The sequence below is a fragment of the Staurois parvus genome, unplaced genomic scaffold (genome assembly GCF_062004578.1).
Source record: "Staurois parvus isolate SC_StPar_1 unplaced genomic scaffold, SC_StPar_1.0 ptg000004l, whole genome shotgun sequence".
Taxonomy (NCBI): Eukaryota; Metazoa; Chordata; class Amphibia; order Anura; family Ranidae; genus Staurois; species Staurois parvus.
In genome coordinates, this window is record NW_028317800.1 from 4379401 (window position 1) to 4403585 (window position 24185).

A 24185-nucleotide genomic window follows, 5' to 3' on the forward strand; every position below is an offset into this window, starting at 1 on the left:
TGGATCCAGCCCACTGACTCTACCTCCCCTGCTGCACTCTCCTACGGCGGTCTCACTTGGACCCACTCACCCAGGCCCAACGGTCGTAAAGGTGGTGGGGTTGGCCTGCTCCTGTCACCGCTGAGCACCTTCCGAGTCCTCCCAAACCCCCCCTCCCTATCCTTCTCCTCCTTCGAGGCCCACTGCGTCCGACTATTCTCCCCAACCCCCCTGAAGATTGCTGTGATATACCGGCCTCCTGGATCCATACCCCGCTTCCTGGAAGACTTCTCCTCCTGGCTACCCTTCTTCCTCTCCTCTGAGCTACCCACTATCATCCTTGGGGATTTCAACATCCCTGTCAACCTCGACAACCCGGACACAGCCCGTCTCCTCCACTTAACCTCCTCCTTTGCACTTGTACAGTGCATACAATCCACCACCCACTCCAACGGTAATATCCTTGATCTTGTCTTCTCCAACCGCTGCGCTCCCCACAACCTCACTAACACCCCCTTCCCTCTCTCTGACCACAACCTGATTACCTTCTCTATCTCCTCATCCTCCAACGCCTACCCCTCCAAATGTCACACTACTACCAGCCGTAACCTCCGCAACCTTAACCCTGCCTCCCTCCACTCTGCAGTTGATCAACTCCATGACCGCATCCTCCCCCTGTCCTGCCCCGACTTGGCTATGACCGCCTACAACAATGCGCTGTGAACAGCCCTTGACTCACTAGCGCCTTTAACCACACGCAACATCAGACCCCGACCGCTCCAGCCCTGGCAGACTGATCACACCAAAACCCTCAAACGACACAGTCATGCCCTGGAGCGACTATGGCGCAAAACCAAATCCCAACAAGCCTTCACCCGATACAAATCTGCCTTCCACACCTACACCTCCTCCCTCCATACTGCCAAACAAGCCTACTTCCTGACCCTCATCAAGGCCCTCTCCTCCAATCCTCGCCAACTCTTCTCCATCTTCAACTCTCTACTCTCGCCACCCCCACCTCCGCCCAGCACCTCACTCACTGCCCTTGAGATTGCCAATCACTTCAAAAACAAGATTGACACAATTCGCAAGGACATTTCCGCAACTCACACGCCTTCTCAACCCGTCCCCTCTCACACAGCTACCCCCTCATCCCCCCTCCCCCTCGACATAACCCACAGGGACTTCGTCGCTGCTCAAACTCCCTCCAACCCCCTTCCCCCTCACTCCGCTACCCCCTCTACACCCCTCTCCCACGGCCCCACCACTGCTCTGACCTCCTCTCCCACCCCACCCTACATTCCTCATACTGAAGCTCCCCCAACACTCCGCACCTTTGACCTTACTACCATCGAAGAAGTCTCCAAGATCCTCTCTGATGCCCGCCTCACCACCTGCCCCCTTGATCCTATCCCCTCACAACTCCTACAACCTCCCTCCCCCTCCATCCTACGCTCCCTCACCCACATCTTCAATCTCTCCCTCTCCTCCGGCACTTTCCCTTCCCCTCTGAAACATGCACACATCACCCCCATACTTAAAAAGCCCTCCCTGGACCCCAATGACCCGAACAACCTCAGACCCATCTCCCTGCTCCCATTTACATCTAAACTCCTTGAGCGCCTAGTCTACGCCCGCCTATGCTCTCACCTCAACGACAACAACCTCCTCGATCCCCTACAGTCCGGCTTCCGTCCCCTACACTCCACCGAAACTGCCTTACTCAAACTCTCCAACGACCTGCTAACCGCCAAAGCTAATGGCCACTATTCAGTGCTCCTACTCCTTGACCTCTCTGCGGCCTTTGACACAGTCGACCACCCCCTCCTCCTCAAAAAACTACACTCCCTCGGCCTCAGAGATTCTGCTCTCTCCTGGCTCTCATCCTACCTGTCACAACGCTCTTTCAGCGTTACCTATAATGCCACCACCTCCCTCTCACTCCCCCTCTCTGTTGGGGTCCCTCAAGGCTCTGTCCTCGGGCCCCTTCTCTTCTCCATCTACACCTCCTCCCTTGGCCAACTCATACACTCTCACGGCTTCAACTACCACCTCTATGCCGACGACACACAAATCTATCTCTCAACCCCCCACCTCACCCCCTCGGTCTCCGCCCGAATCACACACCTGTTGAGCGACATATCAGACTGGATGTCACTCCACTTCCTTAAACTGAACCTCTCCAAAACCGAGCTTCTTGTCTTCCCTCCAGCCCGGACACCACCCCCCATTGACTTCTCCATAATGTCCAACAACGCCACCATCAAACCCGCCCCGCAGGCCAGAGTACTTGGTGTCATTTTGGACTCCAACCTATCCTTCCAGCCCCAAGTCCACTCTTTAACAAACTCGTGCAGACTCCACCTCCGCAACATCGCCAAAATCCTCACGTTCCTAACTCCAGAAACCACTAAACAGCTCATCCACTCCCTCATCATATCACGACTCGACTACTGCAACTCCCTCCTCACTGGCCTGCCTCGCCGCTGGCTATCCCTGCTTCAGTCCATCCTGAATACGGCTGCCAGACTCATTCACCTTTCCAACCGCTCCGTTTCCGCCACCCCCCTCTGCCAATCCCTCCACTGGCTTCCGATTGCGCAACGGATCAAATTCAAAATCCTAACTCTGACGTACAAAGCTGTCCACCATACTGCCCCGAACTACATCACTGACCTAATATCCAAGTACCGCCCAGCACGCACACTGCGCTCCTCACAAGACCTCCTTCTCTCTAGTTCCCTGGTCTTCTCCTCCCATGTCCGCCTCCAGGACTTCTCCAGGGTGTCACCCATCCTCTGGAACTCCCTGCCCCAACCCATCAGATTATCACCTACTCTCCTCTCCTTTAGGCACACCCTGAAAACCCATCTCTTCAGGGAAGCCTACCCCGCCCCCTGCTAACTTGCCGACCTCCTCCACTCTTCCTACCACTCCATCCCCCACAGCTATCTCCTCCTGTGCCACCATCCCCTCCCTCCTAGATTGTAAGCTTCAAAGAGCAGGGCCCTCGATCCCCTCATGTTTTGCATTGTATTGGTATTGTTCTGTCACATGTTCTGTCCCCCTTTGTAATGTACAGCGCTGAGCGAACTATTGGCGCTTTATAAATACTGTATAATAATAATAATAATAATAATGAACTGTTCTAAATTTATAGGGAGATGGCCAAATGAGCACTCTTCTCCGCCCCAATTAGGAACTGATAAGGATCACATGAATAGGGGGGGATGTTTCTCAAACACACAGTCATAAAACGAGTGCAGCTGGAGGTGAGAACTAAACAACATATACAAGAATATATATACACTAGTTGTTCTGAAATTAAGAGGAGTCAATGCATTATTGTAGTTAAGAGTGGAGTGAAGATAGGAGCATTTACCTGCGGTTTGTGTTCTTCTCTCCAGTTACCACAGTAGCACCAGGGGGCTTATTATTCTTGTAGATGCTTCCGACCTCAATGACCCTAGCACCCAGGCACAGAGGTGATCCAGGAACAGCACACAAAATGCAGGAGGGTTCCTAGCATGTCCCTGCAAGGACAACACTAGAGGTTGTAGAATTTACCTCCTTTCAACCTCACATCTAAATGAGGCCTTAAAGGAGCAGTTTAGCCAAAGCTCTTTTGGCTGTATTTCTCCTGTGGATCACAGGAGTGCAGTTCGTTCTGCACTCCTGTGACGTTTTCAGCTGACAGTGACACTGTCGGTTGACGTTACTCAGCCAATCCAGGCTGGGGAAAGATCCTGACTTTAAAGTCAAGATCCACCAGAGAGTCTGGAGTGGCACCTGGATCAGCCTCTCAGCGATCCACTGAGACCCTTCTGCCCCTTCTTCCTTCACAGCCCAGCGCTTCAGTGAGCGCAGGGGGGCAGAGAGCGGTGACTGACAGTCATCACTCTCTGGTCAGAGCGGCTGTGAGAACTCAGTGATCAGCAGTAATGTGTTCCCTGAGTTCTCACCCTTAGAGCCGACAGGGAACAGATGCAGCTTCAGACCGATGCTACATCTACCTAGGTAAGTATAATTTGAGAAAAAAAAAAGCAATCCTACACTACTCTTTTAAAGTACGGATGGGCCAAATGTTCCTGTGTTCAGTTCAGGACTGGTTTTACACACATGACTAAAGTTCTGTGCTGAATCTGAACCCCATTAAGCTCAATGGGATAAGTTACTGGCCACTGCCCTAGCAGACATGTACCAAAGCAAAAAATGTTTTTTTACATTTCTGTTTCTGGGGAACAGTAATGGTAAAGTAAAACATTAAAAATGTAAAATTCCTTTAAAGGTGAACTCTGGGCAAAAATGATAATCTCCCTTAGATTTCTATGTCTACTTTTTAGTTTTATAAATGACTTATTAGAAAAAATCTATCTAATCTAGCCATTCAGGAGCCCTCCTCTCTCAGACTGACGACGACTGATTTGTGCAGCCGAATGTGGCTGCCCACTGAGACTTCGGTGTGCCATTGTCAGTCCCTGTTCTCCCCAGTCAACCAGCTCCATTCTGCTCTGCTCAGTCCTGCCTCCCACTTCCCCTTGTTGTGATGCAGGCACACATTTTCTAAGAGTAATGTGGAGGCTGCAGTTGCTTATTTCTCAATATATTTAATACAAGGTGCCTGGTAATCACTAATCCAAAAGTATGCAGATATGGTATTTTCCCTGATATTCATACTTGGTCACAGACTTGGACAATATTTGAATCCAGCGGATCAAGTAACAGCAAAATGGCTATCATTTCCCTAGGGTTGTCAGCGCCCCAATATTTCTGATATAATAATTGTACATTCATTATAGTAACACAGTATAGATATTAACTAGAAATATTTATTATACAAAATGAACCATCAATGTGGAAAAGAAGTACATTGTGTCCCAGATAGACATGTTTCTATGAAAACAGAATTACTGGCCAGTTAGGTTTTTAATTAGTTTAATTCGTTATTATCTGTCATCATCTTTGATTTATATATAAAGAAAAATGTGGGGAAAAAAGAGTGATCTTAAAAAATTAATCCTGAAGAATTGGATTCCCTAGCGTATACACCATTGTTCATTAGTCACAGAGAATTGTCCGTGGAGCATTTATCTTGTGGCCTCCTGGTACTCAGGACACCTGTATTGTTTCAGGTTTGTCGCTTTTCATCCAATGCAATTCATCACTCACCCACATGGTCTGTCAGCAGCATCAGCAGCTGTGATGATGACCCTTTGATGGCATGACACTTTTATAAAGTGAAGGGATAAGAATGTTTTTCCTTGACATTGATAACCAAAAAAGACCCTTTAGTGTGTTAAACCCCCCCCCCCCCAAAAAAAACAAAACATGCAGGAGCTAGATGTGATGTGAACCTGTCACACAGCCTAAACTTTAGAAACAGAAGAGATTTAAAGGGGGTAATTGATAGTCTTGCCTGTGATAGTATTATCATAGTAACATTAATTGTTCACTCTAATACACTATCATATCATATACTGTGAACAACTACAACCTGGCATTTCAGTGCATACATTGTTTATAATTTCACTGACAATTCACAATATCAGATGAATTTGTGGCACACCTGTAAAGTGTAATGGAAATGTATTGATGGCCTGTCTAATGGTGATTGCAATATAAATATTCGTAGCAGAGAACCCTGGTAAACTGGTTTCAAGGCAAGAAAAAAGACTGTAACTTTGTAAATATTCTGCAGTGATCTCATATCAATTGCGGTGAGGTTTTTTTTTTTTTTTTTTTAAACAGTCCAAGGCCAGTGAAAAACTAGCCATGCATGGTTCAAAGTTTTGCCAGTTTAGCAGGAACCAGTTGAACTTTAGTTCCGAATATGGGAACAGTTGTTGCACAGAAGTCAATCTACCCATCAATTTCTGTACAACTAGCCTGTTTGATAAATGCCTGCTGGTTGAATGTAAAAAAAAACTGGATCATCTATGGGCTGCTTTAGCGTAAATGGGCACTGACAGTGGCACTGGCACTGTCAGTATCACAGTGCCACATTGCATTGACCAGTTATGGCAAGTCACCCATATTGATATTTTTGTTATGTCATACATGCATTGAGTTTGTTTTAGGTTGGAACATACCCTCATTAAATGTAATGCTGTTGTTTATGCATTTTTTTAAATCCTTCCTTCAGCTAAAGAAATCTATTAAAACACCAGAGATGCCATCAAAACATGTTCGAAACTGGATCCCTAAGGTACTGGAGCAGAGGCGACAAGGACTGGAGATGTATTTACAGGTAAGAGGCAGCCATAAACACAACAATAGAAACCAAGTATATACTATGTTGATGAAAGAATCGTATCTTTCCCAAATCAATTAGGTAGTTACTTCAGTGTGCTACCATTACCCTCATCCCTGACTGCTAATGCTGTCAGATTCCACCAAACTAATCTTTAAGTTTTTGATATAAAGTGATCAGTTTCAAGTATATGAAAATATTAAAATATAAGGTCAGTCAATTGTGGACTATCACATGTATTGGTGACATTAAGGTGACCCACATCAGTTAGACTTTCCGTAGATATGATATGTTAGATCAGCAAAATTTACCAATCATTATGTTGTGGGCCTGAAATGAACAAATCTTTCAATCCATATCCAGTCTGGTGGGCTCTCACACCACATAGTTCTTGGTAAATTTAATTACTCTAACAGGTCAAATCTAAGGAAAATCTAACTGTGTGTGGCCAAAAAATATTATATCAAGAAACTCTTTGATGAGATCTGTCTTTTAGCTAAGATCCTGCACTGCAAGCCCTCTCTCACTGTCCCCTTTTACACTGGATATTCATTCTATTGAATCATAGAAAAGTGACATCAGAAAAAAGACCTAGTGTTCCATCTAGTCTGCCATTGGTTTTGGTTTTGTATTTTTTTGTTTTTTTTTATACATGTTTTTGTATTTTGTTTTTTTTTTTTGTTTTTTTATTGTATAGCTCTATATTTGTCCCAAGCATGTTTGAAGCCACTTACTGTTGACTGAGTCACTACCTCTGGTGAAAGATTCTGCTATACAGTATATTTGAAGCTACAGACAGCATTTTTTCACAGGACTCATCTTTACTGCACTTAGGTGGTCATTCATACACTGTTAAGCCATTACGTATGTATGTTGTGTTTGGTTTCAAGCAACAGAAAGATCTGTTTTACCTATGTGTACTATTGTATATTTGTTAGGCAAATACAGATGTGAAACAAATAACACTTGTATATTGGGTTAGAGACGTCAACGTTTAGGATCTGTGCTTGTGAAATGAAGAACTTCTCACCCTTGTACATTCTTGTTACAACTCTCAAGGAACCTCTGCATGGACCATTTGTGGCAAGCAAAACCGAAATAGGTTGTATTGTGCAGGACAATAAGTGGTAAAATGCTGCCTGCCCTGTCATTGAACCCCACATTTTACTACTTTTTTTTTTTTTTTTTTAATTAAATCTTTATTATGATTTATCAGAAGTTGCACACACTTATGCCTCATGGACACGGCTGCTCCTAAACGCGAGTTAAGAGCTTTTGGCGTATTTTGCCAAAACCCCTTAATTCAATAAAAGCCTACGTGTCCATGACACATAGGCTTTTACCAGAGTTTAGGGGCAGTTAAATGTTCCTCTCCTGAATGCAGAAGAATCGCGTTCAGCAGAGGAACATTTTGGCCAAAATACTCTAAACATGTCTAAACGCTATCCACATTTAGTGTTTGGGCGTTTAATCAAGTCAATGGAAATACTCTGGCCAATCATATTAATAAATGTCCAAGTGCTAAACGTGGTATTGCTTTTACACTTGTTTTTGCCGTGTTTAGCGTTTTTTTGCTGCTAGGAGGGCTAAGCGTCTAGGGGAGTTCATGTGTACATGAGGCCTTATATTCTAAGGCATTACATAGCAATATATAATAACAAGAAATCTATGTTTCTAAATTGTGCTACAATATAAGTAAAATGTTGAGTATCTGAGTATGGATTTATTAACCCAGCCATGTTTCTTTCCCATGAAAGCAGCACTTGGTTATTTGGGATGATAGGTTATTATTAACATACAGGAACCTGAAATATGAAAAGTCGGAAGAAAAAAAAAAACAAAGAAACCCAGAAGAGACTTTAAAATGCACCTGTTAGACAACTCATGTTCTACTGCTCACACTAAAGAAAATATAAATTATAGCTTATGTCATATTACTGTATTAAAATTAAACTGAAAGAAGGGAGGTTTCATTACTTTTTCTTCAATAGCATTGTGCTCTATAAATGTTTGTTTTTCTGCAGCCATACCGCTCCTTTTTAACAACTTGACCTCCGGAAGGTTTTACCCCCTTCATGACCTGAGCATTTTTTGCTATTCGGCACTTCAATATAACTGGCAGTTGCTTGCTCCTGCAACACTGTACCCAAATTACATTTTTATGATTTTTTTTTACAGAAATAAAGCTTTCTTTTGGTGGTATTTGATCTAACTGGGCTTTTAATTTTTTATTCTATAAATGAAAAAAGACAGACTTTTGGGTAGAAAAAATATTTTCTACTTTCTCTTATAAAATGTATATCCAATTAAAAAAAAATTTCTTCATACATTTAGGCACAAAGGTATACTCTGCTACATGTCTTTGGTGAAAATAATCTGAATAAGTGGAAATGAATTGGTTTGTGTAAACGTTATAGCGTCTACAAAGGATGGTATATATACTGGAATTCATGCAGCTGTGACAGTATACTGGTAATGTTAATCAGTGACTTATAGTTGGACTGTGATAGTGTGGTGGGCAATCTGGCTCTAGCTGATGCTGGCTGGGAGGTACTCTCTTACTCTCTAAATGACACTGACATCAATAGTGGCACTAATACAATGATCAGTGCTAATACTGAACACTGTCGCTGTACTAATGACACTGGATGAGAAGAGGTAAACTGTGTGCCTAACAATGTGTAATGTGTGTGATATGTGCTGCTTTAGAAACAGCCAGATCACTGCTCTGTGAAACACAGGGCTCTATGCTGTGATTGGACACCGCCAATCAGCAGGTCTCAGCCATAAATCATTGACAGGGACTTGCTGACAAAATTCCACTGTGTCCAATCGCAGTTCTGGTCAGCAGCGGGGCTCGCCCATGCAAGCCCCCGATTCAGAAGCAGGCTTGCAACATTTATTTATGTTGCTGAGCCTGCTGCTGCCACCCTGTCACAGTAAATCCTACTGTGAGGGAGCAGCAAATGGTTAAATGAGCCCCTTATTAAAATCCTCCTTTTCAATACTTCTTCTGATTGGCTGCCTTGGCATGTGCTGTGCAGAGGAGGAATAGTGTTGTCACTTCCTCTGCTGTGCAAACTGAGCGAGAATATTAGAAATGGTAAACTGTAGTACAGCCCTCATAGCCCATGCATCTTGGGAGTTTAGCCAAGCCCGTTCAAGTCTGGCCATGTACAGGTGCACTCAGACACCATAAACATCTGTTCTGCAGCAACATGCAATTCTCAGAAGATTCTAAATAACTTTTTAAATGTAAGGAGTGATATTTTTCAGACAAAAAGGCTAATTTAATCTGGGCAGTAGCATATGCATTGGTTCTTTGAGGTTTAAATGGCATCTAAAGTCAACCTAAACTCAAACGATTTGCTGTCTTATAGGGAACATCTAGAAATATATTTACTTATATTATATGGGAAATATATTTGCCCATAAACAATACTTTGAAATGATAATTTTTTAGGCTAAAATAACTCCTGAAAAATAATGCTCTTCCTGTGTCTATACACCCCATTGCATTAAGGGCTGTATATCTGCAATGCAAGATGTCTTTACTGTGCCTCTCTTGACTGCTAGTCTTTCAAGATGGAGTGAGGTTTGGCAGTGAGAACATATGGGGACCTCTGCCTCTGCTAGTTTCATGAGATTGGCAATTGAATCATAAGATAGTCTTGTCTCTGACTGCTAGTTTCAGAAAACTTGGAGAGAGATTGGACTTTGTCACTACTATGCTACTCCCTCTTCTTGCTGGAGAGCAAGCTGTGCCTGAGGACCTGCAGTGCCAGAATCTTCATGCTCCAACCATTCTATAGATCTGTGTTCTCAACCTCTCCTGTTGCTGGTTGTCATCAGATAACCAGTCTTCAAGGAGGAGATCTGAAATGAGAAAGGAAAGTCCTGCTTCTCTACCAAGATAGCTGCTTCCACACAGAGATTCAGTGTAAAATAAGACATGGTAACTCAGTAATGTGGAAAACATCAGCTATAGGGCGACCACAGGCAATACAGATGACAAGTCCATTGCCTACCTTTTTTGGGAACAGTTTCCAGAGTCCATGTTATCTTTAGGACTGAAATACTACTTATAAATTCTAAAGTTAAAGTGGTTGTAAAGGCTCAAGGTTTTTTTACCTTCATGCATTCTACACGGAGCAGCAGGTGTTTCCATAGCAAGTTGTTTACTGTGGGGGCTCCTGACAGAAAGGAGGAGCCAGGAGAGCCTGCGGGGTACCCGAGAATAGGAGGATCCCGGCTGCTCTGTGCAAAACCACTGCACAGAGCAGGTAAGTATAGACATGTTTTTTATTTTACAAACAAAAAAAAAAATTAACCTTTCGAACTACTTTGTTTTAGCATTCTGTATTAAAAAGAGCTGGCTGTATGTGTAAATAATGCATTAAAGAAATTATACAAACATTTAAAATGCACAGTACCACTACTCTGTGGGCACAGGCTCAGTTTGCATCGCCTTCCTACTATCCGTCCTTGATAAATTTGAAAAATTGCTTGATCTAGTTTTTCTTGCAATTATCTGTATTGATTTCCTTTGTAATGCTGTTTAAATAGAAAAATATAAGACAAAATAGGAATAGCTTGTCCCTGTGGAGCCACATTTGGTTTTTCTGTGATAATGGAGGCTAAAAGCACATAACAGAGGGGAAGAGGAAACATTGAAACTGAAGTCTTTCTGTATAGTATCTGATCCCAGCAGAAAATACCAGCCCTTTCAGGGTTCTTATTAAAAACTTTGAACGTTGTCTTAAATAATATTAATGGCCCCGCTTGTAAGTACTTAACAGTCCTTTTCCCATACAAGTGAATGTATTGATTGATTTGGGCTCAGCGCAGTGGTTCAGATTATACGGCTGATTCTATTGGAGCCTTAACTTCTCTTGTTAAGTGTACAGCCTATCTTTAAATGAATCAAGATGATGATGTAGATTAGAGAGAGCAGAAGACCATCCATCTCTTTTTGATCAGTTAATAACTTGAATCCATCATTGTGTATATCAGCAGGACAGAGGTTATAGGATGAATTCACGTCTCTTGGAACCTCGAGAAACCCACCGTTGACTTCAGATTAGATAGTGCCTTAAAATAAAAAACCGTGCATTCTGTCTTACCAGTGCCAACAATAGATGTTTCTTATGCTATGAATGAGTTGTCTGCTCAGCATAGTCATTGAACGGGACAGTTAAACTATTGAAACTGATCTGAAAGATATGTCTAATTTTGTCTATTATTATATTTGTGTGCTACACATATTCATCTTTGCACCTGGTATTCTGTCTGGTAAAGAATGCGGCAGTGCCGGATAATTATTTATTGCTGTACTTTTTTCTGCACGTAGTGGTTTTGTTGGCTTCTAAGCTACTTGATGGGCACATTGCACATCTGCATTTAGTATCCCACCCTGATTTCATCTTGGTGATCCTAAACGCTAACATAATCTTACTACCCCCACATTATTACCTCTGGTGTTCCATGGTCTAATCTAACTGGCAAAGTTGTGTTTTGCTTATTTACCCACTGCCACCATCTGAACACAACCACAGAAGTAGGTAACATGGTCCCTGTCAAACAGGTGCCAGTTAGGAAGCGTGAACCAATTAGTGGCTCTGTCTGCACTAATAGTGGCCTCTTACAGCAGTTGCAGCTGTGTTTAAATGGCAGCAGTAGAGGGGAGTCTAGAGAACCTTCTAAAAAATTGCAAACAAATTAAATATTGTGTTACTCTTACAAAAAAAGAACACGTTAAATTAAATCTCCTAGGAAAGTGTAAGAATATTAGCTGGTACGGTGTCAAGCACATGCTTTTCTATTTGGGTAGTCCCGTTACCATCTAATAAATAGCATAAACATTGTGTGGTACTAATCAACATGTTCTTTTACTTTCAGAATTGATCAGCAATTAGTAGTGGAATGGCAGTAGCATTTGATGTGTTTATCAGAACCCAGTCTGCTTCATCAGGAAATACAAGAAAACGACTGTATTTATGAAATGATCATTAAAGCGGCACAGTGGCTTAGTGGTTAGCACGTCTGCCTTGCAGTAAATGGGTCATGTGTTCGATTCCCGACCATGGCGCCTCCTGCATGGAGTTTGCATGTTCTCCCTGTGCTTGCGTGGGTTTCCTCCGGGTATTCCGGTTTCCTGCCACACTCCAAAGACATGCTGGTAGGTTAATTGGATCCTGCCTAAAATTGGCCCTAATATGTGTATGTATGAATGTGAGTTAGGGACCTTAGATTGCACACCCCTTGAGGGTTAGGGACTGATGTGAATGTGCAATGTATATATGTAAAGCGCTACGTAAATTGACAGCGCTATATAAGTATCTGAAATTAAAAATAAGGCTCCTTTCACACTGATGCGGCGCTGTTTGACCACACCAAGGGACGGACTGACCATTTGGAAACTCGGGCACTGCCTGAGGGCCTGGGGTCAGTAAGGGGCCCCATGAGATGCCCCTGGTACCTTTTTCATAGGCTTTTTTGAGTTTGGGCAAGGACACGGGCCCCATGATCCCCTATTGCCCGGGGGCCCCATGAGTTGTCAGTCCGCCCCTGACCACACCGCGGGTGTAGCGCAGTGTAGAGTTCTGTTATGCCTTGCAGATTTTGTGCACTTACTTTACTGTCAAGTAAAGAAAACATTTTTATCCATCTTGATTCTGAACAATTTCACCATCTTGCAGTCCAGGCCAATTTTCAGATTTTAGCACTGTCACATTTTGAATGACAATTACTCAGACATGTAACACTGTACCCAGTTTAAATTTTAATCATTTTTTTTTTAGACAGAGCTTTCTTTTGGTGATATATAATCACCACTGGCCTTTTTTTTTTTGCTATACAAATGTAAAAATACAGAAAAATTTGAAAAAACACATATTTATTAGTTTTTGTTATAACATTTTGAAAATAATCTTTCTTCAAAAATTTAAGCCAACATGTGTTCTGCTACATTTTATGGTAAAAATAACTAAAAACTGTGTATATTATTTAGTCCGTATGAAAGTTACAGAGTCTACAAACTATGGTATTGAAAATTGATCAGTACTGATGTACTGACTGCCTGTCTCATTACTTGAGACCCTAAAAAGCCAGGATTGTACAAATACCCCCAAATTACCTCTTTTTTTTTTTTTTTTTAAAGTAGCCAGTTCAAAGTATTTAGTAAGAGGCATGATGAGTTTTTTTAAGTTGTAATTTTTGTGACGATTTTTTGGAAAGTAAGAAAAATTTTAAAAATGTATTTTTTTTTCTTTACAGAGTTATCATTTCTCACACACAGAATAGGCATACTTAGAATTACACTCCAAAACACATTCTGCTATGCCTGCTGAGTATGAGAATACCACATGTTTGAGACATTTTAACAGCCTAGATGCAATGAAGGCTCCAAAATCCAAGGAGCACCTTTAGGCATTCCAGGGGGCAATAATTACGCATTAATTGCGCATCTAATTTCCTGACTACCTATCACATATTTAGAGGCTCTGGAGCACCAGGACAGAGGAAAGACCCACAAAATTACCCCATTTTGGAAAGCAACCACTCCAAGATATTTTCTAAAAGGCATAATGAGTCTTTTGAAAATGTATTTTTTTGCCACAAGTTTTTGGAAAATGTAGGGAAAAATGAAATTTTTTTTTTTCTTTTTATGCAAGGTTGTCAATTATTAAGATATTTCTAACAAACAGCATAGACATATTTAGAAATACACCCTAAAACACTTTCTGCCACTCCTCCCAAATGTGGTGATACCACATGTGCGATTTTTTTACATCCTAGCCACACAGAGGGGCCTAAAATCCAAGGAGTATCTTCAAACTTTCTAGGGGCATAAATTACGCATCTAATTTCCTTACTACTGATCACATTTTTGGAGGCCCTAGAGAACCAAGACAGTGGAGACAAGTGGGTACCCAATTGTGCTCAGTTGCTACTCGTACTGGTATGGCTGTAATCAGGATGCTGGTATGGGATATGATCATGATCAGGATGCTGTTATGGGGTATGACAGTGATCAGGACGCTGGTATGGGGTATGACAGTGATCAGGACGCTGGTATGGGGTATGGCGGTGATCAGGATGCTTGTATGGTATATTGTGGAAATCAGGACTCTAGTATAGGGTATGGCGGTGATCAGGATGCTGGTGACCATGACATTCTTGTTTTTGACATGGGGACAGCAATATTTGCTCATTGCATACTCAGCCTTCTGCTCTTGCATGGGAAGTCTGTAAGTTGGCTAATTCATTGGAAGCAATGTGTTAATCTATGTGGCTGATATTTATTAGATTTGTTAAAGGTACTTATATAGCGCAGCGCTTTACATACAGTGGATATACAAAGTCTATACACCCCTGTTAAAATGTCAGGTTTATGTGATGTAAAGAAATGAAACAAGGATAAATATTTTCAGAACTTTTTCCCCCTTTTAATGTAACCTATACAGGGATGTTCCATTTATATCGCCTGACGCCCAGGATAGGTAGATTTTATTTTTTAACCTCTAGCCCTGCTGTGCGTAAGCAGCAGGGCTCACCTTTCAGGTGGAAGCATTCAGGCGGCAGTGCTGCCGCCGATTGCTTCCACACAGAGCCAGCCTCCCCCCCCATGAGGTCTCCCGGGCTCTGCTTGCCCATCTGCGTGCCTAGAACCGGCTCACTTCCCTCGGCTAGAGGGGAGGAACGAGAGCGGACACATCCGCTCCCATCCCCTTCTTATCCTGACCCAGGTGTCACAATATTTAACTTCCGGGTCCCTGTTGACAGATTCCCGACCATGGAGGCCGGGAAAGAATGTAATGCAGTGCTATGTGCACTGCATTACATTCAGTGGAGTACAGGGGAGACATGCAGGGTCTTTTAGACCTTGGATGTCTCAGTAAAGAGAACCTGTCACCAAAACTCATCACATAGGGGAATTTTTTTTTAATGTAAAAAATGAACGTTCCACCCAAGCACATAACCTTCCCCCCCCCCCCAAAAAAAAAATTGAGGCCCACCCTCACATATACACACGTACAAACGTAAAAGCACACGCTGGGGTGCCCACGCATGAAAACGTCAATTGCGATACACGTTACATATCACCATGCACGCTAGAATGAGAGCAATAATTCTAGCGTGAGACCTCCTCCATAAAACTGTACTGATGACCTATAAGGGGCTTTAAAAGTGTCGCCTATAGAAAATCTAGGCTACTGAAGTTCGTCGTCATTTCACGAACACACGCAAATTTAAGGTTTGGCATGTTGGATATCTATTTACTCGGTGCAACCTCATCTTTTATATTTTACAAAAAAATAAGGTTATGTATTGCTTTTTTTTGTGCCCTAAAATTAACGTATTTTTTACTTAAATTTTGCGGTAATATCATGCAACATAAAAAATTGGAACTACAGCTATTTTATTTTCTAGGGTCTCTGCTTTCAGAAAATATATCATGTTTGGGGGTTTTATGTAATCTTCAGGCCTAAAATAATTTTTTTAAACGTGCAAAAAATGCAAAAATGGCTCTAGCAGCGAAAGGGATAGAGGATAAGCCGGACACTCCCCTTCCCTGACGAGTACCCAATCAGTACTCATTACACTGCAAGGTCTCTCCCCTCCCTGCTAGTCCCCGGCTGTGGTGCTGGAGACAGGCAGGGAGGGGAGGAGGAGATAAACAGTGCAATGTCAAAATTATTACACAGTTAAGTCGCCATAAAGCCCCTTTTGTTTTTAAAAGCCCCAACCATTCCTAAAATCACCACCGATTTAAATACGGTTTTGGTTAAAAAAAAATATTATCTGGTGAAGTAGATTGTCATGAGGAGTTCTAACTGAAGAAAAACAGCCCCAAAGTATGATGCTGCCACCACTGTGCTTCACTGTGGCTATGGTGTTCTTTTGGTGATGTGCAGTGCTGTTTTTGCGCCAAACATATCTTTTGGAATTATGGCCAAAAAGTTCAACCTTGGTTTCATCAGACCATAACACATTTTCCGGCATGCTTTTGGGAGACTTCAAATGTGTTTTTGCAAAATGTAGCCGGGCTTGGATGTTTTTCTTTGTAAGAAATGTCTTCCGTCTTGTCACTCTACCCCATACTCCCAGACGTATGAACAATACGGGCGTTTGTTGTCACGTACCACACAGCCAGTACTTGCCAGATATTCCTGAAGCTCCTTTAATGTACTGTAGGCCTCTTGGCAGACTCCCAGACCATTTTTCTTCTCGTCTTTTCATCAATTTTGAAGGAGCGTCCAGTTCTTGGTAATGTCACTGTTGTGCCATATTTTCTCCACTTGATGATGACTGTCTTCACTGTGTTCCATGGTATATTTAATGCCTTGGAAATTATTTTGTACCCTTCTCCTGACTGATATCTTTTGACAGTGAGATCCCTTTGATGCTTTGGAAGCTCTCTGCGGACCATGGCTTTTGCTGTAGGATGCGACTAAGAAAATGTCAGGAAAGACCTACTATTATTATAAAGGATTTATATAGTGCCAACCATACAATTACAATATATTTCAGTACAGAAGAAATATGAGGGCCCTGCAGAAGAGAACAGAACAGCTGAACTTTATTTGGGGTTAATCAGAGGCACTTGAAATAATGGCAGATGTGTTCTGACTCCTATTTAACATGATTTTGAATGTGATTGCTTAATTCTGAACACAGCAACATACTCAGTTATAAGAGGGTGTGCACACTTATACAACCGCATTATTTTAGTTTTTTGTTTACTCCCCCCACTAAAATATTTTAGTTGTTTTTCAATTGAGTTGTACAGTTTATAGGTCACATTAAAGGTAGAAAAAGTTCTGAAATTATTTATATTTCTCTCATGTTTTTACATCACAGAAACCTGACATTTTAACAGGAATGTATAGACATTTTATATCCACTGTGCATTATAATGCCAAACGTATTGGGACACCCCTCCAAATCATTGGATCCAGGTATTTCAATCACCTCAATGGTCACAGGGTTAAAAATCAAGTACCTAGGCATGCAGACTGTTGTACAAACATTTGTGAAAGAATGGTTTGCTCTCAGGAGCTCAGTGAATTCAAGCATGGTACCGTGATAGGTTGCCATCTATACAATAAGTCCATCCCTGAAATTTCTTTGCTATTAAATTATCCACGCTCAGCTGTTAGTGGTATTATAACAAAGTGGAAGCAACTGGGAACAATAGCAACTCCACCACAAAGTGGTAGGCTACATAAAATGACAGAGCGGGGTCCGCTAATAGTGTGCAGAAGTCGTCAACTGTCTGCAGAGTCAATAGCTAAAGACCTCCAAACTTTGTGTGGCTTTCAGATTAGCACGACAACCATGCATAGAGAGCTTCATGGAATGGGCTTCCATGACCGAGCAGCTGCATCCAAGTCTTACATCACCAAGTGCAATGCAAAGCATCGGATGCAATGGTGGAAAGCACACCGCCACTGGACTCTAGAGCAGTGGAAACATGTTCTCTGGAGTGACGAATCTTGCTTCTCTGTCTGGCAATCCGATGGACGTGTCTGGGTTTGGCGGTTGCCAGGGAAAAGGTACTTGCCTGACTGCATTGTGCCAAGTGTAAAGTTTGGTGGAGGGGGGGTTATGATGTGGGCTTGTTTTTCATGGTTTGGGCTTGGCCCCTTTGTTCCAGTGAAGGGAACTCTTAAGGTGTCAGCATACCAAGACATTTTGGACAATTTCATGCTCCCAACTTTGTGGGAACAGTTTGGGGATGGTCCCTTCCTGTTCCAACATGACTGCGCACCAGTGCACAAAGCAAGGTCCATAAAGACATGAATGAGCAAGTTTGGGGTGGAAGAACTTTACTGGCCTGAACAGAGTCCTGACCTCAACCCGACAGAACACCTTTGGGATGAATTAGAGCGGAGACTGCGATCCAGGTCTTCTCGTCCAACATCGGTGCCTGACCTCACAAATGCACTTCTGCAAAAATGGTCAAGAATTCCCATAGACACACTCCTAAATCTTGTGGACAGCCTTCCCAGAAGAGTTGAATCTGTTATAGCTTCAAAGGGCGGGCCAACTCAGTATTTGAACCCTACGGACTAAGACAGGGATGGCAGTGTGTGTAAAGGCAGGCATCCTGATACTTTTGGCAATATAGTGTATATTGCCAGAAATGCCAGGGGTGTTTTTCAAAATGATTTCTCAGCAAAATAAAGCAAGGAGACATGGATGGATGGGGCGGGGGAGTTTGCTTTGAATATTACATGTGAATTAAATAGCATTTTTGGTTTCTGATGCTCAGATGCAGTGCAGTTCCACTTTAAGGTCTGGAAGATTTTACGCCCTTCATGACTAGGATATTTTTTTTTCTATTCAGCACTGTGATAATGCAACTGTGCAGTCATGCAACGTTGTACCCAAATTAAATTTATATCATTTTTTTCACACAGAGCTTTCTTTTGGCGGTGGTTTTGATCACCACATAGTTTTTTTTTTTTATTATATCAATGGAAAAAAAGCAAACTTATATAAAAAATTATTTTTACTTTCTGTTATAAAACATATCCAATATAAAAAATTTTTAAATCAAAATTTTTCATAAATTGTGTCATTTACCAAAAATGTCTTTGGTAAATGAAAACAAAATCCCATAAGTGTATGTGGTTTGCATGACATTTATTGCATTTACAAACCCTGGGATATATACTGCAATTTTTATTTATTTTTTATACTAATAATGGTGGAGACTTATAGTGGGACAGTGATGGTGTGGTGGACAATTTTGACACTAACTGATACTGACATCACCAGTGACACTAATACAGTGATCAGTGCTAGTACTTTACACTGTCACTGTACTGGTAAAGGGTTAACATCTAGGACCAATCAAAGGGTTAACTGTGTGCCTAAGTGTGCAGATTGCTGCTGTCTGTAAAGAGCTATGTGGTGTTTGTCAACACAGAGCTCTGTTCTGTCATTTTTTCACCGATGAGCAAGTCCCAGCCATAAGTCATTGACTGGGACCTGCTGATCAGCTTGTGCTGTAACGAATGACAGCATAGATAGGGTGGCGGGTATGCACGTGTCCCTGTCCCTTGTTAGGAATGCCAGATTACGTACATGTACATGATCTAGTGCAGAAGAGCCTCCGGCCCGCACTATATCTGCATGGGCTGGTCAGTAACTAGTTAATGAGAAAATTAATTTAAACAACTGTAGTATCAGGCTGCAACATAACAAAATTGAAAAAAGTGAATGGTGTCGGAATACCTACTGAATTAACTGCATACAACAATATTTTTAATAATAATTTTGCAAGTAGCTGATTTTCAGAATTAAAGTAAAAAGTAAAATCAGCTTGTCCAGAACAATTGCAATAAATGCAGAAAGGTCCCCAGGTATAGCACATGAGGACCACCACTCATGCAAGTTTAGCCAGTTGTCCATGTACACAATGGGGTTCCCTCTCATGCTGTGGAGTTTGCCTTGTGCTCAGTGATAGGGAAGCTAACAAGCTTTCAGCATTTGTGTAAAAGGAGCGGAGTTGATCTATAAGTCAATAGCTTTCCTGGCAGGGGAGGCATTGAATTGAGCAGGGACTACGATGTCGATGTATGCAGACACTAAAGTCTCTGTTAATTTTATCTCATTGTAAAGCCAATGCTTCTCTTTACACTCATGTGTATTGAGCTATTGCAATATTTCTGTAGCCATCATATAATACGTTAAGTGAGCTTCAGGAACATGCAGTGAATGCTGCTTTTGTTTGTTTTTTGGATGATGAGACCTTTAAGTCTGACCAGAAAAGGATGGGTAAGTACTGGAATTCTGACTCATGTAAGCAAGTTCAGATGATACTCAGAATCCTCCTATCCATAGATAGCCTAAATGTGTGTCCCTTTGTCTTTTTTTCTTCAAAGCTAATGAAAAGTTTTCAGGAGCAAAAGCCTGAAGTAAGCAAGAAAGCCCAGCTCATTTTCATTAGTGCTCTGTAACTAGTAAAGATTAATGTATATTTCTCTTGCTAATTCTTTCCAATTACCAGGCTGATATTAATTCCCCCGCTTTGTTAATTATACCCAAGCACAGTGGGTAATTTTGAGGCATATTTCCAGAACAGGGGATTTGAACTGAATAACCTTGGCCTCCAGAAAGTAGTCCCGACAGACCGAGCCCCCTGACCGAGTCCATTCGTTTCCAGATAAAGCCTAATTGCTGCAGACTAGCTGCCACAGGTACGTTGGCTATCCTGCACCCAAGGCATGTGCGTTCTTCTCAGAACAAATACGAAAAGATTAATCGTTTGTTTTCTTTCTGTCTCTGGAGAAATGCAACTGCTTAATCAAGAAAAAATAATTTATTTTCCTTTCTCTGTGTTTTTTTTCTTTATTTATGTAGGAAGTACGGTAGATGGGTTTGGTCACTGAGAAATATTTCTAGCTTTCTATAACTGCAGTGAAATAAATGTATGCCGGCACTGGGATTAATTGGCAGTGTTTACATTCCTCATAGTAAGTAATTTGGTGGCGGTATTTTTTTTTTATTTTGTTATTCAGACTAATATGGTGAGGTTATATCCCCATCTGTATAACCTGTACCTGGAGAAATCCAATCAAACAGACAATAGTAAGAAAGGAGAGGTGAAAAAGCGCTTTTTGCAAATTGCCCTTAATTACTTGAACACAATGTGAAGTAAACATTGTTTCCAATTATAGGACTTGCCCAAAGCAAGCACCATTAATTCTCTCTTTTTCCCGATCTGATAAATAAGCTATCAGAGGAGAACCGAGTCATTGGAAGCAATTAGTTCCAAAAGCATTGCAACAAGGAAACTGCTGTAGTAGCTAATGTGTGCAAATTGTGTGAAAATAGCAAAACAAATCTTTTTTAGATGTTTAACTCACACATGGTACAGACTAAATGCAAAAATGCAATAAGTTTGTGGACACCTAAGCATTACACCTACATTATATGATCAGAGGTATGTGGATACCCCTCCAAACTGAATGCAGGCATTTCCAGTAAAAGGGTACAATTAATTCTATGGATTAAAAAGATATTTTAAACAATAAAGCTGGTCATAGAGTGGTTCCTATGTCCACACAAACAAGGTGTGAGGGCAAGTATTCCAGTATGTCCCTTCGACAGCAGTTGACCATTTGAGGGCCACACAGTGATCAAACCTTTTTCAAGATATCTGGTCATGAGTGAAAAATGGAGGCTGCCATTACTGACTTCTCCTTCTGAAAAATTATAATTACCTGGCTGTCATGCTACACCCTGATTAGATTGAGGCAGTGACCAAAAACCAGCATATTGATAAAGATCTTCCTCATCTGTTAGAGTTTGGTTTCTAAAAAGTTTGGAAGCCAGTGGATCAGCACAACAGCTAGGAAGCTAGTATTCAGCCCCATATCTTTCTTTTAAGGGAGCAAGTGTGCCCCTGTGTGAGGGCCGCATTTGCCCACACGGGATGCACAAGTGTTCTATGCGTCCACATGCAGGAAGTCCCATTCATGTCTATTGGGACACAATAGCTGCTTCCTCCCAATCTGACATCAGTGTCCCCATACGCAGATAACGCATTGTGCTTTCCTGTGCAATTCACATGCAGTTTTGTGCAATGCGATTTAAGCCCATTTATTTTGAATGAGCTGAAATCACACCACACCACGTGTGCATGCACTACTTTTGGAAACTCACTGCAAACACCTCCCATGGTACTTCTGTACCTTGTGATCTGGTGCGGGCAAACACACTGCTTTTGGGGTGTCATTAACTTAATATTGACACTTGGTGCAGATTGCAACTGCAGTGCGTTTTGGACACTTTGCTGGAACCATGCACGGAATGCAGGTTTCCGCGTTCTGCTGTGAACCGGCCTTAAGGGGAAAATTCACTGAGGCATAAGGGAAGTGAAAATTTACTTGAAATAGAAAAGTTGATCTTGTGGCTAGAGGCTACAGAAGGATTTGACATCCTTTTAACTTTTTTTTTTTTTGTGTATGGTAAGCTTAATACTCTGGAAATTGAGTACATATTTAGGGCACAGAGCTTGCAGCATAGGATGTGTCTGTTCTGCAATATGGATCATATACCTTGGCTGTCATACAGAGCAATTATCAGATCTCATAACTCTCTCAAAATGGCTGCCCATATAGTTTTGGATCTTCCCCCAAGTTTAATAGTTCCAAGGCTGTTCACTCTGTAAATTGGAACCTTTTAAATACAGTTAGGTCCATATATATTTGGATACAGGCACAATTTTTGTTTTTTTTCAGGTATTGACCAAAACCTATTCAAGATATAGTTAAATAATGGTAATGGGCTGAAAGTGCACACTCTCAGGTTTAATTTGAGGGTATGTACAGTTGCAAGAAAAAGTATGTGAACCCCTTGGGATTACGTGGAGTTTTGCATGAATTGGGCATAAAATGTGCTCTGAACGTCATCTATGTCACAACAATAGAAGAACACGGTCTGCTGAACATAATACTACACAAACATTAGATGTTGCCATGGTTTCATTGCACATAACATGTAAACATTCACAGTGCAGGGAGGAAAAAGTATGTGAGGCCCTAGCTTAATGACTTCTCCCAGAGCTAATTGGAGCCAGGAGTGAGCCAACCTTGACTCCAATCAGTGTGATGATATTGGATGTGTTGCTGACAGCTGTCCTGCCCTTAAAAAACACACACCTGTTTTGGGTTTACTGGCTTCAAGAAGCACTGTCTGATGTGAACCATGCCTCACAGAAAAAGCTCTCAGAAGACCTACAATCAAGAATTGTTGACTTGCATGAAGCTGGAAAGGGTTACAAAAGTATCTCCTTGAGCCTTGATGTTCCTGTGTCCACGGTAAGACAGACTGTCTACAAATGGAGAAAGTTTAGCACTGTTGCTACTCTCCCTAGGCGTGGTCGTCCTGTAAAAATGACTGCAAGAGCACAGCGCAGAATGCTGCAGGAGGTAAAGAAGAATCCCAGAGTGTCAGCTAAAGACCTACAGAAATCTCTGGCACATGCTAACATTTTTGTTGACACATCTACAATAAGGAAAACATGAAACAAGAATGGAGTACATGGGAGGACACCACGGAGGAAGCCATTGCTGTCCAAAAAGAAGATTGCAGCACGATTGAAGTTTGCAAAAGAGCACCTGGATGTTCCACAGCACTACTGGCAGAATATACTGTGGACAGATGAAACCAAGATTGAGTTGTTTGGGAAGAACACACAACACTATGTGTGGGGAAAAAAAGGCACAGCACACCAACATCAAAACCTCATCCCCACTGTGAAACATGGCGGAGGGAGCATCATGGTTTGGGGCTGCTTTGCTGCCTCAGGGCCTGGACGGATTGTTGTCATTGATGGGAAACTGAATTCCAGAGTTTATCAAGACATTTTGCAGGAAAACGTACGACCATCTGTCCGCCAACTGAAGCTCCGCAGAGGATGGGTGATGCAACAGGACAATGACCCAAAGCATACAAGTCATTCAACAAAACAATGGCTGCAACAGCACAGAATACGCCTTCTGGAGTGGCCCAGTCAGAGTCCTGACCTCAACCCCATTGAAATGCTGTGGCATGACCTTAAGAGAGCGATTCACACCAGACATCCCAAGAATATTGCTACACTGAAAGAGCTTTGTGAAGAGGAGTGGTCCAAAATGACTCCAGATCGTTGTGCAGGTCTGATCTGCAACTACAGGAAATGTTTGGTTGAGGTTATTGCTGCCAAAGGAGGGTCAACCAGTTATTAAGTCCAAAGGTTCACATACTTTTTCCTCCCTGCACTGTGAATGTTTACATGTTATGTGCAATGAAACCATGGCAACATCTAATGTTTGTGTAGTATTATGTTCAGCAGACTGTGTTCTTCTATTGTTGTGACTTAGATGACGTTCAGAGCACATTTTATGCCCAATTCATGTAAAACTCCACGTAATCCCAAGGGGTTCACATACTTTTTCTT

The 24185-nt window shown here is 42.0% G+C and overlaps 1 protein-coding gene across 1 annotated transcript in view; it reads left to right on the forward strand.

The window, feature by feature from the left end:
* SNX24 (sorting nexin 24) overlaps positions 1-24185 on the forward strand; it is a 200705-nt gene that overhangs the window by 123247 nt on the left and 53273 nt on the right. Inside the window, exon 3 of the mRNA XM_089674772.1 lies at positions 6122-6226. Within this exon, the coding sequence (XP_089530898.1) occupies positions 6122-6226 (105 nt within the window). The remainder of the gene's footprint in view (positions 1-6121; positions 6227-24185) is intronic.